We start from the raw sequence: 20,212 nt of genomic DNA on the forward strand, positions 1-20,212 counted from the left end.
GTCGGAGGGGGAGTCTTCCCTCCCGATCAACATTCTGGAATTGCGTGCGATAAGGCTCTGTCTTCATCGCTGGACTGACCGGCTGCAGGGCTGCCCGGTTCGGGTGCAGACGGACAATGCCACGGCGGTGGCCTACATCAACCACCAAGGGGGCACCAGGAGTGCCCGAGCGGCTCGAGAAGTGGCCGACATTCTGTCTTGGGCCGAGACTCATGTCCCGGCGATAACGGCGGTTCACATTCCGGGGGTGGAGAACTGGCAGGCGGACTATCTGAGTCGCCAGACCCTGGATCAGGGGGAATGGTCTCTCCACCCGGCTGTCTTCCAGATGTTGTGCGCGAAGTGGGGTCTTCCAGATGTGGACCTGTTCGCGTCTCGCCTCAACTACAAGGTGAAGAGGTTCGTGGCACGGACGCGCGACCCTCGGGCAGACGCGTCGGACGCGTTAGTGGCCCCGTGGCATCAGTACAGGCTGATGTACGCGTTTCCACCGATTCAGTTGCTGTCCAGGTTCCTTCGCAGGTTACACTCGGAAAGCAGCACGGTGATTCTTGTGGCACCGGACTGGCCTCGCCGGTCCTGGTACGCAGACCTCGTGAATCTGGCGGTCGACGCCCCTTGGCGTCTGCCTCTTCGAGACGATCTACTGTCTCAAGGACCGATTTACCATCCTGCTTTACAGTCGCTGGCTTTGACGGCCTGGCTGTTGAGACCGAGGTCCTGAGGGAGAAGGGTCTCTCTCCAGAGGTCGTTCATACTTTGATCAACGCGAGGAAGTCTTCCTCGGGGAAGGTTTATTACCGTACTTGGAAGGCCTATTTTGCCTGGTGTGAGTCCAGGGGGTTTTCACCCCGCACGTACTCGGTTTCCCGTGTGCTGTCTTTCCTTCAGACGGGTGTCGATCAGCGTTTGGCGCTGGCTACGATAAAGGGTCAGGTGTCTGCGCTGGCCGTTCTGTTTCAACGTCCCGTGGCTTCCAACTCCTTGGTTGGCACCTTTATTCAGGGTGTGCGGCATCTGGTTCCTCCTAGGAGGGATCCTTTGCCCCCTTGGGACTTGAATCTCGTTCTATCTGTGTTACAACGTGCTCCTTTTGAACAGATCAGGGAGATCTCGTTGTCTATGTTGTCCAAAAAGGTCGCCTTTTTGGTGGCGATCACTTCGGCTCGCAGAGTGTCGGAACTGGCGGCTTTGTCCTGCAAGTCTCCGTACCTGGTTGTTCATTTGGATAAGGTGGTCTTGCGACCTAATCCTTCTTTTCTGCCGAAACGAGTTTCGGAATTCCATCTTAACGAGGATATTGTTTTGCCTTCGTTGTGCACGAAGCCTAAACATCCAAAGGAGATGAGATTGCACTCTCTGGATGTTGTTCGGGCGATAAGGGTTTACCTTAAATCGACTGAGTCTTTTCGTAAGACGGACTCCTTGTTTGTTCTTCCAGAGGGTCCTCGGAAGGGCATGGCGGCTTCGGCCTCTACCATCGCCAAATGGATCAGGCAGACCATTGAACAGGCCTATGCCTTGCAGGGGAAGGTTCCCCCTGTGCCTGTGAAGGCGCACTCTACTAGATCTCTGAGTACGTCTTGGGCCTGCCGTCATGGGGCTTCTGTAGCCCAGGTGTGTAAGGCGGCGACTTGGTCGACCGTGCACACTTTCACAAAATTCTACAAAGTAGATGTTCAGGCATCGGCGGATGCTTCCTTTGGCCGCAAGGTTCTTAGTGCGGCTGTTCCCTAGGGTCCCTTGTTGGGGAATCCTGGCTGTTGGGATAGTTTTTTGTATCCCCTGGGTTTTTTGTCTTTTCCTGGGTTGTTGCTCCTGTTGAGCACTTATTTTTGCTGTTGCCCAGCTGGTTTCCTTCCTTTGGTAAGGTTCCTTTCTTTGATGTGGAGACTGCGTTGCCTTTCGGCGCGGATGCGTTTCCCACCCCTCATGTTTGCACTGCTTTGGGACGTCCCCATATGTGACGAATATGAAGAGGCGGCGACTGTCGGAGGACGTAAGAGAAAACGGAATTTTTGTAAAATCTTACCTGTAAAATTCCTTTCTCTGAGTCCTCCGACAGTCGCCGCCCCCGCCCCTCTTTTGGGGTTTGAATGTATACTCTACTGCTATTCCACTAAAACTGAGATATGGTTGCAGGAAGTAGGAGGGTATTGACTGAGGGGACCACCCCTTGAGGGTGGGATATGTTAAAGCTTTATTGTTAACATATTCTGTTGCCTAGCTACTCCTTCGGAGCAAAGTCTAATACCCCATATGTGACGAATATGAAGAGGCGGCGACTGTCGGAGGACTCAGAGAAAGGAATTTTACAGGTAAGATTTTACAAAAATTCCGTTATTTCGATGTCTACATTGATTCCAAACGGAACATATGTTTTGGCTCGATGAATCCAGTTCATCTCTAGTTTTGAGATACCTCTAACTAGGGGTTCACCCCTCCAATGGGGTACAAATTTGTCTATCCCTAGGAATAAAGTATTCCTGGGATTTTTATCATGGACAAGGGCATAGTGTTTGGACACTGAATGCTTAGGAAAACCTTTAAGTATATTTGATATATGTTCATTAAGTCTTACTTGTAATGGTCTTTTAGTTCGTCCTATATATTGAAGCCCGCATGGGCACTGGAGCATGTAGACAATGCCAGTGGTCATGCAGGAAATAAATGGCTTAATAGCGTGAACTCTACCTGTAGCTGTGGACGTGAATTCTTTAATTGATCTACATTTGTTAGAGCTGAAAGAACAAACACGGCACCTGTTACATTTATAAAACCCAGTCAACTGACTTAAAAAAGTAGGTCTGGGAGCTGGTGGTTCCAAAATGTTGGGTGCCACTTTATCCCTCAAAGTTGGAGCTCCTTTAAATACCACCCGTGGTCTATCCGACAGAGTGCTACCCAGGACTGGATCATTACCAAGGATGTGCCAGTGACGATTGACAATATTTTTAATAGTCATATGCTGACTTGAAAAGGAAGTAACAAAAGGTAAATTATAAGAAGAGTTTTTTCTATCCGTTTTGGACTCGTTGTTCAGTAATTGGGTTCTATCCAATCGGCTAACCTCCATAAGTGTTTCGTTGAGAAATTCCTCACTATAACCCTTATCGAGAAACCTCTCAGTAAGAACACGGGCCTGAGCTTGAAACTCATGGAATTCACTACAGTTACGCCTAATACGAAGGTATTGGCCTTTGGGTATAGCCCTCAGCCAAGGTGCGTAATGACAACTATCGACAGGAATATATGAATTCCTGTCGGTAGTTTTGAAGTATGTAGATGTAGAAAATTGTCCATCTTTAATGCTTATGGTGAGATCAAGAAAATGAATAGTAGACTGGCTACACTCATAATTCAGCTGGATACCCCGATCATTGGAATTCAAATACTCCAAGAAGGATATCAGGTCACTGTGGTGGCCATCCCAGAGGAGGAGCACGTCATCTATATACCTAGCCCAAAGCAGTATTTGTGGCCTGCGATGGGCATAGATGACGTCCTCCTCCCACTGGGCCATAAACAAATTGGCGAGAGACGGGGCATATTTAGCGCCCATGGCCACCCCAGTGACCTGGCGATAAAACTGCCCATTATACCAAAAATAATTATGGTGAGTGGCGAACTCAAGTAGCTCCATAATAAAGGATATCTGAATTGATGGTAAATCAGAATCTCTATTAAGATACATATTGACCGCGTTCAACCCCATATTGTGTGGGATAATTGTGTAAAGAGAGGAGACATCGGCGGTGACCATCCAAAGATGGTCACTAGGAGTTAAACCTGTCAGAAGGCCAATGACATGTCTCGTGTCTTTAATGTATGAAGGTGTGGTTTGCACCAATGGCTGTAGGTAAGAGTCAATATACTTCCCCACCCGGGACGTCACAGAGTCGATGCCACTGACAATGGGACGACCCGGGGGGGAAGTTAGACTCTTATGCAATTTGGGTAAATATTAAATAACCGGAGTGCGAGGGCACTTGGGGATCAGAAACGCCTTTTCTTTTTTATTTATGATATTTTGATCATAACCCCTCGTTACAATACCCTCAAGAGTCTTTTTGTAAGAGACTTTAGGGTCTTTAGAAAGTGGGACATAGGTTTGACTATCTCCTAAAATGCGTTGCATCTCTCGATTATAATCGCTACGATCGAGTACAGCGATCCCACCGCCCTTATCTGCTGGCCTAATGACCAGATCCTTATTTTCACACAAGGAATCTAATCCCTTTTGTAGGTCAGCAGACAAGGAGGAGTTGTGTGGTTTGATCTTATCTAGATCCCTTAATAACACATCCCTAAATACCCTCAGTGAAGGGGCTAGGGATCCCGGTGGATTGAATAGTGAAGCATTAGAAAGCCTGGAGTGTTGAATTTCAGAGCTAACTAAACGATTATCTTTTACAGGATTACTCAATATGTATCTTTTAATGTTTAGTTTCCTTACAAATTTATGGATATCCATATATGTATGAAACTTGTCTAAACGCTTCGGAGGAGCATATTTCAAGCCCTTATCCAATAAACGTTTCTCAGGTTCTGATAATACGACCTTGCTTAAATTAAACACCCCCGCTCCTGCTAGGTTTTTACTTTTTTTAAGTTTGATGCGCCTGCCTCCTCTGCTTCCTCTTGAGGCTCGGCGGGGCGCTTGGTTCCTTGCGTGGCCCTGGGAAAAACCCAACCCGGATAATTCTGACCAGCAGAATTCTGAGAAGTTGCATTATCAGAAACTATCTCTCTCAGGCACTGGGATGCACTCTGATTGGAGAGGGGTTGATTGTTGTTAGGACCCTCATTATCTTTTAAAGGGTAAAATCTATTTTCCACTGGGACATTGTACTGATAATTGTCCTGTCTGGTATCAGATCTATTTTGCCAATAGGGCTCCCTCGTTGGACCCCTACCTGGTCCTGCAGGTGGATCATACCAATGAGTGTCAGGTCTAGAGGGGCTATGGTCATATCTATTATAAGGAGGACGTTGATAACCATAATCCGAACTGTGATCCCTATAATAATAAGGTGGTTCTGGATGGTTATAAGGTCCCCTTCTCCATTGTGGGGTGTTGGGGTAACCAGGAGTATGTGTATAGTTCCCTTGGTGGTGATTAGGAGCATTAGGTTGATTTCTCCCACCTTGTTGCCAATTGGCATTATGACCTTGGTTATTATATGCACCATTGGGTTTAGATTGATTATGGGGTTGTTTACCCTTTTTAGGGTTTGATCCCCTATGTGGTGATTTATATGAAGAACGTCTCATATTTTGATGAGGGCCCTTCTTTTGTGGTTTCTTAGTATTATTTACTGGTTGTAAGGGGATTGATACCGCTCTATTGTTTTGAGCTGTGGAGATCTCCATGACCTCTTCCTCAGAACTTAGTTCTGCCAATAGCTGCTTTTGCCAATCAAAAACACCGCCAGAGTGGTAGTCCTGGAGATCTCTATTGAACTTCTTGCGCTTCTTGATTTTCTGATCTCTCTCTTCCTTTTCTAGATTTTTTAAGAGATCAGCTGAGGAAGATTTGTACTCTTCACTTTCCTTATAGGGTGCTAGTTTCTCTTTGACCAGTTTGATTTCGTCATCGAGTCTGGAAAGTTTGGCACTTTTCCTACCTGACAAGAAACGCAAGAAGCTCACCCCTGCCTCATTGAAGTATTTATACCAGTCCTCCAACTCAACCTCTCCGGCTTGGGGACACACTTCCCACCTGAGGCTCCTAGGGACCATAGTCTTCTTGATATAGGTGTCCAAGAAAGCTATGTCCCATTGTGTATGAATTTCCGATATGAGTAAGTTCTTAAGCCTCATGAAGAGCCCACTCACATCCGTTTCCTCAGTAGAGAGGACCTCAAAGACTCCATCTGTATTGAGCAGCCTGGAAGCTCGATAATCAAAAATATCCATTGGAATATGGATATAGCCTAAAGCAGCAGTTAAAAGGTCAAGAAAAAAATATAGTAATGTAAAGATGTTAACCGCGCTAAAGGAAAAGTACAGTGAAACAGCAGCAACTTCTAGTGTGACCACACCCTGTAGAATATTGTAAAAATAAGTCGCGCTATGATATGATCAATGGAGATGTAAAGTCCATACAGTCCAAACATAAAGTAAAGATGTAATCCGGAACCAGGAACCCCAAAGGGTATAAGCTTACCAGATTGAGGTAAGGTAAAGGCGGTTTCTTTGGATAAACTTGTCACCTTGATAGTAGATCCAATTAGCTCAATGGTCACAGGATCATGGAAGTAAAGGTAAAAGCGCAATAGCGTAAAACCTTACAAACTAATTTGGTTAAACACCCCAGTGTTCGTGAAAAATGAATTATATTGTGTAAAAGAATAAACCTCCACCAATAAAATTGATCACTGATGACAGTGAAAAAAACATGCAAAAATTAAAATAATGATGGGTACCCCTTACCAGAGGTGATAGAGGTATAAACCAAATTTAAAACGTGTTATAGCTGAAGTTGCCTCTTACCAGACAACATTAAAAGGAAGGCAAAAAGTGTGAGATTTGCGTGTTGAACCACCACCTTCTATGGCTAGATTCGCCTCTTACCATAAGGAGTAAGGATTAAAGCAAAACGTGCAGATCACAATTCAGTGTGAACCCGGAGCCAATATTAAGATAAACCAATAGGGGTCGCCTCTTACCAAATACAAGTAATGTTGAGCCTGTATGGTGATCAAGCATCCAAGGACCCGACTCTCAAACTGGGGTGCTGATTTCCTCAAATGGCGGAGGTATTGTCAGTGTTCACCCACGTAAAGAAAAGAAAGGCTCCCATAGCATAAAACCATTAAAAATTTATTCTCAAATAAAATCAAAAAAACTTACAGCAAGACCAGGAATGAGGAGCAATGTTTGTCAGCCGCCGGCCGGACGGCTTCGCTCGCCCGCACTCTCCGGTCGCAATCCGATGACGTCAGTACGCCGTGACCCGACGACGTTTCGTCACAGATGACGTTTTCAAAGGTGCGGACGGCGTACTGACGCCATCTATTTGAGCTAAATGACCGGAAGAGGGTGAGGATCATTCCGCCATCTTAATTGGGGGAATTCATAACCAGAAGGGTAACCCGCACATCAACCCGCCAATAGCAACAACAAAGGGTTTATACATATACAAAATAGAGAGGAGCATCACGCAAAACAACCATATTTTGTACTTAAGATATAGAGTAAAGTTAACAAACAGATATTCATCATATCCGCCTAGAGTAGGTCAATAAAGGCACCATCTAGTGGATATTTTAAGGATATCATCACTATTGACCGGAAGAGGGTGAGGATCATTCCGCCATCTTAAGTGGGAGAATTCATAACCGGAATGGTAACCCACACATCAACCCGCAAATAGCAACAACAAAGGGTTTATACATAAAAAAGTAAAAAAGAACATCATACAAGGCAACTATATTTTGTGCTTAAATTATAAAGCAAAAATTGGCGAACAGATATTCGTCATATCCACCTAGAATGGGTCAATGAAGGCACCATCTAGTGGATATTTAAGGGTATTACAGATTTTAATAGCATATTGATTACAACTGGACAGCACCAATCCAGACCATCATAAACAAAGAGGGAGGAAGGCTATATATCAAAGGATTAATGATGTAACAGAAAAATCCTTTCATTCTTAGATATTGTTATATCCAACTCAATCAGCCCCTTATTTAATAATTTGGCCCAACATAATATTGACAATTTTAATAAATGTCACACACATGTCAAATATAGCTGGTTGGTGTTGTCCAATTGCATTGACATTCAGATAATATGCTTAGATAAAAAATCAATAATAAATAATAAATTGATTTTAATATATGCATAAATTATAATAGAAAAAAAAAAAGGGGGGAATAAAAGGGTAATGTTAAATTTAGGCGTTATCTATGAAAGCATTTATTTCGATGTCTACATTGAGTCCAAACGGAACATATGTTTTGGCTCGATGAATCCAGTTCATCTCTAGTTTTGGGGTGTTTATCCCCTGGGTAATTTGTTTTCCTGGGTTGTTGCTCCTGTTGAGCCTTTTTCTATTGCCCAGAAGGTTCTCTTACTGTGCGTGTAAGGTTCCTTTCTCTGATGTGGGTACTGCGTTGCCTTTTCTGTGGTTGCGTCTCCCACCCCTCATGTCTACACTGCTTTGGGACATCCCAATAGTGATGACTTATGAGTGGCGGTGACTGTCGGAGGACGTTAGAGAAAACGGAATTTTTGTAAAATCTTACCGTAAAATTCCTTTCTCTAAGTCCACCGACAGTTGCCGCCCCCGCCCCTATTTTGGGTTTTTTTCTTGTACACCTACTGCTATTCTACCAAACTGAGTTGGGAGGGATCACTGCAGGGGGTATTGCAAAAGTTCTAGTATACATATTTCACTTGATGTAATCACAGGCTGTTCGACTCTCCCTTGAGATTATTTTAGTTTTCCAGTCAGAACTTCATCAGAATTTGGCTTCAAGGAGGAGCTTCAGTCTGCGAATTAAATTTCTTGGAGTACAGTAGAAGGCATAAGCCAAACTACACTCTTTCTATGATCGCTGCTTTCTTCCTAAAAATAGAACTGTGAATGGTGTAGTAAAATAAAAGTACGCCCATGATCAAAATTCCTTTTGCTTTGTTTGTTTTTGTATGCTAATAACCTCATAGAAAATGTTGGGTGGTTTTGATAAAACAAAAAACATACAGCAATGCGCAAGAAAAAATTCCATAATAAAGGTCTCGCAAGTCCAGTCTGGCTGTGTATGGAGTCTATACAATCAGTGTACTGATATTATGGATATTACAGCTTCCAAAAACCTTTGGGAGGAAAAAAAAAAAAAAACTGAAAAGACACAAAGGAAGCACAGTCGACAGTGGTTTCACCTTTTATTGAAATATAAGGAAGATAAAATCATTGCACTTACATGTAGTGAAAAGTGACCAGTGCCTCAGCGCTTTTTTTTTTTTTTATTATTATTATTGGTAGTGTTGATGCCAGGCCAGAGCACAGCTGGAGACAGTGGGGTGTAATATAGGACGAATTTATGGACAACAATGGTAGTTCATGCTGCTATGACATTATGTAGGTCAATGGTAAACGGCTTGCAGGACAGAAGCCTACATTTTTAATGGACTTCAGCCATGCTCCCCTTTGATGCAACAGATCACTTTTTACAGTGCTCTGTTTCTCACCATACAAAAGATCTCTATTGTAGATGGCTTCTGCCGGTAACAGGAAATGCCAGCGAAATTGCACCTGGTGTCAGAGTACTTTATGTTTAAACAAATTCAATTGCATTGTGCAGCTGAAGTACTTCCATAAAAAGCTATCTGAAGTAGGATCACAAGCACAGAAACAGATTATTGCAGCTTGGTTTTCACTGATGCAATTTCAACCCCTACTGGAACCCTTTGCAGCCGCTGAAAGCGAGTGCAATTCTAAGGCTCCATGCACACAGGGCGTCATAAAAACGTGCTCCAAAGCTGTTTCTTGACGCCGGGAAAAAGCAGCTGTAAAAACGTGCTTTCAGTAGCTTTTTCCATTAGCTTTATTGCACATTTGGCCACGTAGCTTTTAGCAGCGTTTTTTCTGCCTCCATTCAAAATCAATGGTTCCCTATGGGAGCCTATTGATTTGAATGGAAGTCGCACCGCAAGTCGGATCAGGATGATGCGACTTGCGCTGTGAGAATCTTGAGGGGGAACTCCACGCCAAAATGGGGAAAAAAAACAGCGCGGTGTTCCCCCCCCCCCCCCCCCCCAGGTTCCAAACCAGGCCCCTCGGGTCTAGTATGGAATTTGAGGGTAGCCCCACGCCGAAAAAACGGCGTGGAGTCCCCCCCAAAATCCATACCAGACCCTTATCCGAGCATGCAGCCTGGCAGGCCAGGAAAGGGGAGGGGACGAGCGAGCGGCCCCACCCCCTCTGGACCATACCAGGCCACACGCCCTCAATATGGGGGGGTGTGGGTGCTTTGGAGACGGGGGGCTCTGCACCCCCCCACCTAAAAGCACCTTGCCCCCATGTTGATGAGGACAAGGGCCTCATCCCCACAACCCTGGCCGGTGGTTGTGGGGGTCTGCGGTCAGGGGGCTCATCGGAATCTGGAAGCCCCCTTTAACAAGGGGGCCCCCCAGATCCTGGACCCCCTCCTTATGTGAATGGATATGGGGTACACTGTACCCCTACCCATTCACCCCATAAAAGGCAGTATGTGTAAATAATGACAGGAGACGTTTTGAAAAGTTTATTAAAAATCCTCATCCGGTCTTCTCCGCTCCGGTCTTCTCCTCTCCGCTCTTCTGGTCTTGTCCTCTCCGCTCTTCTGCCCTCCGCTCTTCTGCCCTTTTGCCTCCTCTGGTCGTCTTCTTCCTCCGGTCCTCCTCCGACGCTGTCACCGGTGATTATGCCGGTCTCCGGTCTCTGCAGCTTGTTATATAGCCATTAGGGGTGTGGCCTTTTTTCAAAACGTCTCCTGTCGTTATTTACACACACTGCCTTTTATGGGGTGAATGGGTAGGGGTACAGTGTACCCCATACCCATTCACATAGGGAGGGGGTCCGGGATCTGGGGGGCCCCCTTGTTAAAGGGGGCTTCCAGATTCCGATGAGCCCCCTGCCCGCAGACCCCCACAACCACCGGCCAGGGTTGTGGGGATGAGGCCCTTGTCCTCATCAACATGGGGGCAAGGTGCTTTGAGGTGGGGGGTGCAGAGCCCCCCCCCCCCGTCCCAAAGCACCCACACCCCCCCATGTTGAGGGCGTGTTTCCTGGTATGGTCCAGGGGGGGTGGGGCCGCTCGCTCGTCTCCTCCCCTTTCCTGGCTTGCCGGGCTGCATGCTCGGATAATGGTCTGGTATGGATTCTGGGGGGGACCCCACGCCGTTTTTTCGGCGTGGGGCTACCCTCAAATTCCATACTAGACCCGAAGGGCCTGGTTTGGAACCTGGGGGGGGAACCCCACGCCGTTTTTTCCCCATTTTGGCGTGGAGTTACCCCCTCAAGATTCTCACAGCGCAAGTCGGATCATCCTGATCCGACTTGCGGTGCGACGTCCATTCAAATCAATAGGCTCCCATAGGGAACCATTGATTTTGAATGGAAGAAAAAAAAACGTATAACATGGCTTAACGTACGTTAAGCAACGTTATGCAGCCTTTAACAGCGTCAGACGTTTTTACAGCTTGACGCTGCAGCTCCAGAACGCACAGTTCCTGGGTTTTTTTTGGAGCTGTAAAACGCCTATGCCACTTGGAGCTCCTAAAAGCTCTATGTGTGCATGAGGCCATAGCATAACATGGATGGGCGTTCTGCAGCTGCAAAAAAAAAAAAAAAAAACGTCTGACGCTGCTAACAGCAGCTCCAAAAACGTCCAGTGTGCATGAGGCTTAAAACTGATCCTTGGACTTAATTGTATAAACGTGAAGCAGGAAATTATTGCTAAGGGGAAGAGACTCAAATGTGGGTTATTGCATATGGGCTTAATGTTTTTTTTACCACTGGTGTTATAACAGACATTAATGCAAGGGCAACAAAATGTTACAGCGATGTACTAGTTAATGTTTACCAGCAGTGTTTAATATTATTCAAATTAAATATTGCTTAATTTTTAGGTGTTTCTCTATGATTTTGGAATGGAGCTGCAGACTAATGTGACCAATTTGAGAACATTAGACGATAACTTGAAGATTTATGGTTCTCTGTGCCTGGAGTGCACGTTAATGGATATACAGTATGTTTCCAAAACTTTGTTTTTTTAAATATATATATATATTGTACAAATTATGTTTGTATTGCTTTACAAAAACATCATTTAGAATAGTCCATGCTCCAAAGAATCCTAGTTTAATGTTCTTACCACAGTCCTCCATATACATGCACCCTCTATGTCCTCATTATCGGTTTAAATCCATTTTTCTCTATCGTTCATTGACAGACACAGCTCCATATTCTTCTTGACCATTGGGTTATGCTGCCCCCCTACAGGAGTAGGACACTAGGCAAGAACAATCTTAACCACGCCTATGGAGCAATCCCTGCAGGCATGCACCCACTCACTCTGTTATAGGATTCAGTTTGTTCTGCCTAGTTTAGGAGTAGGACCTAATTCCCAGCTGGGACTTCGGTCTTAGCTTGAATTTTTTATTTTAAAGGGAACCTTTGTTTGTTTTTAGCTAGTTATGTTCCAGAGAGAACTGCAATCAACAGCCAGACAAGGTTTCAGACTCTATATCCTATATCCTTAAGGTCTCCCAGCCCAGTCAGCGAGCATATGCAGGTTATAGCCCAGCGCTTGTCCTCGCCACAACACAGCCCCAATGGACGAGTGAAACACCTCGCTGGGATGCATACGACCTGGCTCAGCCTGAGTCGCAGCGTACCCCATGGCTGTCAGCACCCCCCACCCCGAGTGGAGAGGTAATCTGTTCGGAGTGACTCCCATCCGATGTCGTTGGTATGATGGGGGACCCTCCGATGCCACTAATCATTTGGACCTCTTAGGGGGTCCTGGAGACAGCATGGCATTCCGAGGGGGCTGACATTTTACTGTAGAATTGTTCAGCCCCATTTTGCAGAAGTTCCTATTGAAATGCATGGGCGCCCAGGCACTTCCTCTTCCTGTAAAGATTGTTTTCTCTGCTCAACAGACCGATCCTGTTCTCCTCTATATCGAATGGTGGTATGTCTATTGGGGTCCCTGTGCAGCTCTCTCTCACCCTATCTGCAGTGCTAGTGGCTGGTACTTGTAGTACCGCTGGTGCCGAGGTTTGGGTCAGTTTTTCACAGTTTTCTTAAAGTGACACTGCACTATTCCAGGGTTCATATGGAGTCCCAGGAACACATTTCACCTACAAATCCCACCTTGTGGTTGCGTGGACCTCCGGGTCGCAACTCCTGTCTGCTTTAACAGCGGTTTTGGAAAACCAGGTGTCAAGTGGATTTGTGTTTAAAAAATACCACTAGTAAAAAGCCCCCTATGCCCTCCCCTGCCTTTCCTGTATCCTCAGATTCTGAGGTAGATATGGCGTCTCGGACGCATGTCACCCTGAGGGTTCTGCGTCATCGCACTCGGATGGCGAGGGCGATATATACTCGTCTGCAACCGCCCGGGAAAGAGCGCTGGTGGGGGGCATTTAGTGTCAGTGCAGGAAACTCTAAAAATGGCACATGATTCTGCAGCATCAGGGATGCAGCTTCCATTTGGCACTCACAAATCCCAGAAGTCAGGCAAGGTTTTCCCTTGTCCGGAACTTTTTGACAAAATTGTCTCTGACCAATTGGGGCGCCTCAAAAAGCATCCCTATTTACGCTGGACACCAGAATTTTCTTCGCTTCACTGTAGAAGACGTGCATTATCAATTTTTGGCGTTACCCTTTGGTCTCTCCTCTGCTCACAAGGTTCTTCACCAAAGTGTTGGCTCCGGTATTCGCATTACTGCGACAACGGGGTTTGCGGTACTAGTGTACCTGGGCGATCTCCTCCAGCAGACTCCCATTCCGTCCTGTTTGGCAACTTGACAATCACTGTACAGACTTCGCTGCAAGAGTTCGGTTGGAACATCAATTTAAAAAAATCTGCTCTTGTACCATCTTCAAAACTGGATTATCTGGGCCTTACTCTGGACTCCGCTTTGGCGAGGGTGTTTATTTCCCCGGAAAAGTTGCAAAAGTTGCAGAGGGCGATTTGTTTGCTGTTATCCAGCAACCTGTCCTCTCTGCGGACCTGCATGCGAGCCTTAGGTCTGATGGTGTTGACCTTCGAGGTGGTTCAGTTTGCTCAGTTCCACATGAGACCCTTAAAAAGGGAAATTCTTGTCAAGTGAAACAAAGATCCAAAATCCTTGGACACTATGATTCGGTTGAGTCACAGCACAAAGTGTGCTTCTCTGTGGTTTTGTTCGTTGTCTCTGCGCCAGGGAAAGTCCTTCCTCCCATTGTATTGGACCATGTTAACCACGGATGCCAGCCGGTCCCGATTTTGACCTTTCTCCAAAGAGGGGTGGAACAGCAGTTGGCCTTGGGTACTAGTAAAGGCCAAGTGTTGGGTTTGGCTGTGTTTTTCCAACACCCTTTAGCTATGCATGCTTTGATTCTCACTTTTATTCAAGGGGCTCGCCATATAGCTATATCTTGATACTGTCTGTTCTTCAAAAACCTCCCTTTAAGAACATTAGCGAGATTCCCCTGCTTACACTGTCACAGAAGGTAGCCTTTTTGGTGGCTATTACCTCTGCTCGCAGAGTATCTGAATTGGCGGCGATATCCTGCCGTTCACCTTATCCGGTGGTCCACAGAGATAACGTGGTACTTCGACCTAATCAGTCGTTTCTTCCAAAGGTGGTTTCTGATTTCCATTTGAATGAAGACATTGTGCTGCCTTCACTCTGTCCTAAGTTCAAGCATCCCAAAGAAACTGCCTGCATTCTTTGGATGTGGTGTGGGCAATTAAGGTTTACCTGCAGCTACTTAATCTTTCAGGAAATTAGACTCTTTGTCCTCACGGAAGGATCTTGAAAGGGATTGGCTGCATCTGCCGCGACCATATCCAGATGGATCAGGCAGATGTGGTAAGTAGATGTGTTGGCATCCTTGGATGCTTCTTTAGGCTGCAAGGTTTTGCAGGCTGCTGTTAAAAATAGAACATTTTCTGGTTGAGCTTCATGTTCACTGGTTGCCTTCGTTTTTAGCCTTTGGGGAATTACGTTCTTTTCTGCGTTGTTTTCCCACCCCTCATGCAAATATTGCATTGGGACCTCCCAATGGTCAAGAAGAATATGGCGCTGCATCAGTCAATGAACGATAGAGAAAACTGGATTTTTGACTTACTGTAAAATCCTTTTCTCTGAAGTTCATTGACAGACGCAGCACTCGCTCCTCTTATTTCTGAGTGGGATGGGTTTTTTTTCTTCTAAACCCTGCTTGCAACAAATCTGAATCCTATAGCAGAGTGAGTGGGTGTATGCCTGCAGGGACTGCCCCATAGACGTGGTAAAGATTTTTCCTGCCTAGTGTCCTACTCCTGTAGGGGACAGCATAACCCAATGGTCAAGAAGAATGTGGAGCTGCGTCTGTCAATGAACTTCAGAGAAAGGAATTTTACGGTAAGTCAATGCATTTTTTTTGGCCTGTACTTTTTAAATTTTAAAGGTCATTTATCTTTCTCTTATTGAAGGACATGTGATACTTTTGCAACCGAGTTATGTTTCTGCCTAAAGGGCCCTTTAGACCAGCCGTATGGAGTATAAACCCTCCCACATACAGTATGCAGGTTTTTTTTTTGTTTTTTCTTGTCTAATTTCAAGATCTTTTCTTTGAGGTGTTCTTTAATCAACAGTTTGTTTCAGACCTAGCCATTGAGCACAGTTTTTTTCACAGCCACTTTCTTGTGTATCTGACCTGCTGAGGTCATCGGCAGGAATGGAGTGTTGCAAACATTCGCTCCACATTCCTCCTTGTAGGAAAACCAATTGGATGTTTTATCCCTCTGATACAATAGGAAATATATAATTGAATTATAGTAAAAAAAACAGGAAAACAATCAATAGTTTGAAAAAAAAAAAAAAAAAAAAAAAAAACTAAACAGTCAGTATCCCAGATATCTGTCACACCAATCAAATGATGCTTTACTGCCCTGGTGAAAAGAAAAAAAAAAACGTTTCTTAACCGGTTGCCGACCGCTGCACGACTATATACTGCGGCGGTCAGCCTCGGCCAGGCAGAGTGACGTATGGGTACGTCACTCGCCTGTCACTGACTTGTGAGCCAATTGCGCCCGCCCCGGCTCGTTCACTGACAAGTCAGTGCGTGTGAACGGCGGACCCGATCGTCCGCCGGTCACTCACGATCGCTCTGGTGAAGGGAGAAAGTCAGGCGGCTTATGTAAACAAGCCGCTTGTCATTCTCCCTGGTGTAAAAATGAAGATCAGACTGTTCTACTATGTAGGACCGTTGATCTTTGTTTTTACACCAATAGCCATGTCCCTTTACAGTTAGAAACACGCCCCTAGGACACACTTAACCCCTCCCTCTCCAATACAGTTAACCCCTTCCCTGCCAGTGTCATTTTTGCAGTAACAGTGCATATGTATAGCACTGATTACTGCAGTAATGTCACTGGTAACCCCAAAAATGTCAGTCAAGGGTCCGATCTGTCCGCCGCAATGTCGCAGTACCGCAAAAATAATCGCAGATCACCGCCATTACTCATTAAAAAAAACCACAAAAAATGACAAAAATCTTTCCCTTTGTTAGTAAACGCGATTTTTGCGCAAACCAATCAAAATACGCTTTTTGCGATTTTTTTTTTTTTTTTTTTTTTACCAAACATATGTAACCTAAAACAAATTGGCTGAAAATGTTAAAAAATTCACATTTTTACATTTTTTTGGGGAATTTCATATAAAAAAATGTGAAAAATATTGTTATTTTTGCAAAATTGACGCTTTTTTTTGTTTATAGCGCATGATCAAAAAATCGCACAGGTGATCAAATAGCACCAAAAGAAAGCTCTGTCTGTGGGAAATTTGTTTAGGTACAATGTCGCACGACCGCGCAATTGTCCGTTAAAGTCACGCAGTAAAAAATCGCAAAAAAAAACCCTGGTCTTTTAGCAGGCAAATCCTCCGGGGCTTAAGTGGTTAATTTCCCTAAAAATTGTAAGAAAAACATTACAACTTTAACCACTTGTACTGCGGCAAAGTGGCTCGTTATCGTCTGGCGAAGTAGACCTACGTCACCAGGTTCTCGCCGCCGGAGCCTCGCTCCCGCTGTATTCAGACACAGCGGGAGTGGGGCCAGGGGAGGAGAGGCGGTGATCACTGCCGCTCTTCCCCGATCGTCGGGGATCGAGTGAGGAAATCTCCTATGTGACAGACAGGGACAGATTACAGGATTCAGCATAGCTGAACCTGCGATCTGTGTCTGTGTCACACAACCCCCTCCCCTCACACACGTCAGTAAGCATGAGGCATACATTTAACCCCTTGATCATCAATAAAGTTAACCCCTTCCCTTCCAGTGTCATTATTACAGTAACAGTGCATGTTTATAGCACTGATTACTGTAGTAATGTCACTGGTACCCCCAAAAATGTCAGTTAGGGGTCCGATCTGTTCGCCGCAATGTCGCAGTCCCGCAACAAAAATCGCATATAACCGCCATTATTAGTAAAAAAAAAAATTAACAATAAAAATGACATATTTCCCGTAGTTAATAAATGCGATAACTTTTGCGCAAACTAATCGAAATAAGCTTATTTTGATTTTTTTTTTTTTTTTTTTTTTTACCAAAAATATGTAGCAGAAAACAAATTGGTCTAAAATGTTAAAAAATTTTGATTTTTAATTTTTTTTTTGGGAAAGTTTTATATATCGGAATTTAAAAAATGTTTTTTTTTTTTTCAAAATTGTCGCTTTTTTTCAAAAATTTAAAAACGCACAGATGATCAAATACCACCAAAAGAAAGCTCTATTTGTGGGGAAAAAAAGGAAATCAATTTATTTGGGTACAGCATTGCACGACCGCGCAATTGTTCGTTAAAGTAACGCAGTACTGACTCGCAAAATATAGCCTGGTCAGGAATGGGGTAAAATCTTCCGGTCTTAAAGCGGTTAATAATACGCTCATTGAGAATTTTTTGGCAAAGACCTGTAGCTAAATACATTTTGGCCTAAATATATGACAAAAATTGAATATATTGGATATTTTTTAACTGTCAAAGTAGAAAATGTCAATTTTTTCGAAAACATTTTCGCTTTTTTTTATTATCGCAAAAAATGAAAAGCGAAGAGGTGATCAAATACCACCAAAAGGAAGCTCTGTTTGTTGGAAAAAAAGGACATAAATTTTGTTTGGGAACGGTGTTGCATGACCGCGCTATTGTCAGTTAAATTTGCGCCATGCCAAGTTGCAAAAAGTGGCCTTGACGTTAAGCAGGTAAATCCTCCGGTGGTAAAGTGGTTAAAAAAAAAAAATTACCATGTCTCTTAAAGCAGAGTTCCAGCCATTTACTCACCTGTCCAACGGTCCAGCGATGCGGCCGCCGGAAGCCTTGATCCTCTCCCTCGGCGCCGGCATCACTGCTGTGGGCACCCGGCTGTTACAGTTTGCGGCTTCACAGCCGGGTACCCACTGCGCATGCGCGAGTCGCGCTGCGCGCCGTGATTGGCCGGCAATCTTCTGGGACCTCTGACGTGTCCCAGAAGATTGCAGGGAGGGAGGGGGAGAGGAGAACTTCCGCTCAGGGCGCCGCGGCGCTCCGAGCGGAAGTGGGAGCGGGTACCTGTCAAAACTAGGTACCCGCTCCCCCCCCAAAAAAAAATGACATGCCAAATGTGGCATGTCGGGGGGTCAGGACTCCCTAAAGCGGAAGTTCCACTTTTGGGTGGAACTCCGCTTTAAGATCTCAGACTGTCTACTTTGCAAAAAGGGGTTATCGGTACTGTCCTGGCACTTTGAGATCCTTAAGAAATTAGATAGGCCGTCAGTACATCAGGACTGATCAGTTTTTAAATAAATGTATCATAGTTTATAGATGCTATAACTTTCATACTAACTAATTAATATACATTTATTGGGATTTTTTTTTAATCAAAGACATGTAGCAGAGATCACATTTTGGCCTAAATGTATGAACACATTTGATTTTAATGGGTATGTTTTATAACAAAATAAAACCTTGTTTTTTTGTTTTGTTTTTTTGCAAAATTTTGGGCCTTTTTTTTGTTTATATAGAAACAGTGTTGCATGACCACCAAATTGCCAGTTAAAGTAGCACAGTGCTAGATAGCAAAAAATGGTCTTGTCCTGAGGGGGTAAAACCTTTCTGGAGGGCAAGTTTTTAAATTATTAGCAAATAACTACTATAAATCAGCAAATATGCTCAAAAAAACTATCTCATTGTTGCATTTATCAATTAATATGTGCACACATTTAGAACTAGTTATACTTTTAATTCTTTAGTCAACTCTTCACTGCCGTCTACTGTCACAAGAACTAGAAGCAGTGAATCTGGATTGGTGCAATCTCAGTAATACATTGAGAACCATACCTGGACTCCATGTTATGGGGACAGCATTTATTGTTAATTTTGGCAAGGGATCCTGCTTGGACCCTTCTGTTAGCACTGAATGCAATGTACAGTGCCTTGCGAAAGTATTCGACCCCCTTGAACTTTGCGACCTTTTGCCACATTTCAGGCTTCAAACATAAAGATATAAAATTGTAATTTTTTTTTTTGAAGAATCAACAACAAGTGGGACACAATCATAAAGTGGAACAAAATTTATTGGATATTTCAAACTTTTTTAACAAATAAGAAAACTGAAAAATTTGGGCGTGTAAAATTATTCAGCCCCCTTAAGTTAATACTTTGTAGCGCCACCTTTTGCTGCAATTACAGCTGTAAGTCGCTTGGGGTATATGTCTATCAGTTTTGCACATCGAGAGACTGAGATTTTTGCCCATTCCTCCTTGCAAAACAGCTCGAGCTCAGTGAGGTTGGATGGAGAGCATTTGTGAACAGCAGTTTTCAGTTCTTTCCACAGATTCTCGATTGGAATCAGGTCTGGACTTTGACTTGGCCATTCTAACACCTGGATATGTTTATTTGTGAACCATTCCATTGTAGATTTTGCTTTATGTTTTGGATCATTGTCTTGTTGGAAGACAAATATCCGTCCCAGTCTCAGGTCTTTTGCAGACTCCATCAGGTTTTCTTCCAGAATGGTCCTGTATTTGGCTCCATCCATCTTCCCATCAATTTTAACCATCTTCCCTGTCCCTGCTGAAGAAAAGCAGGCCCAAACCATGATGCTGCCACCGCCATGTTTGACAGTGGGGATGGTGTGTTCAGGGTGATGAGTTGTGTTGCTTTTACGCCAAACATAACGTTTTGCATTGTTGCCAAAAAGTTTGATTTTGCTTTCATCTGACCAGAGCACCTTCTTCCACATGTTTGGTGTGTCTCCCAGGTGGCTTGTGGCAAACTTTAAACGACACTTTTTATGGATATCTTTATGAAATGGCCACTCTTCCATAAGGGCCAAATTTGTGCAGTATACGACTGATTGTTGTCCTATGGACAGAGTCTCCCACCTCAGCTGTAGATCTCTGCAGTTCATCCAGAGTGATCATGGCTGCATCTCTGATCAGTCTTCTCCTTGTATGAGCTGAAAGTTTAGAGGGACGGTCAGGTATTCGTAG

The 20,212-nt window shown here is 44.4% G+C and overlaps 1 protein-coding gene across 1 annotated transcript in view; it reads left to right on the top strand.

Annotated features, from left to right (window-relative positions):
• The window catches only part of LOC309548216 (RING finger protein 17-like), a gene marked incomplete at both ends in the record, with an annotated part of 356,308 nt that overhangs the window by 80,376 nt on the left and 255,720 nt on the right, over window positions 1-20,212 (top strand). Inside the window, one exon of the mRNA XM_082248170.1 lies at window positions 11,623-11,741. Within this exon, the coding sequence (XP_082104296.1) occupies window positions 11,623-11,741 (119 nt within the window). The remainder of the gene's footprint in view (window positions 1-11,622; window positions 11,742-20,212) is intronic.

The sequence above is a fragment of the Pelophylax lessonae genome (assembly GCF_965119305.1).
Source record: "Pelophylax lessonae genome assembly, chromosome: 2".
Lineage (NCBI taxonomy): Eukaryota > Metazoa > Chordata > Amphibia > Anura > Ranidae > Pelophylax > Pelophylax lessonae.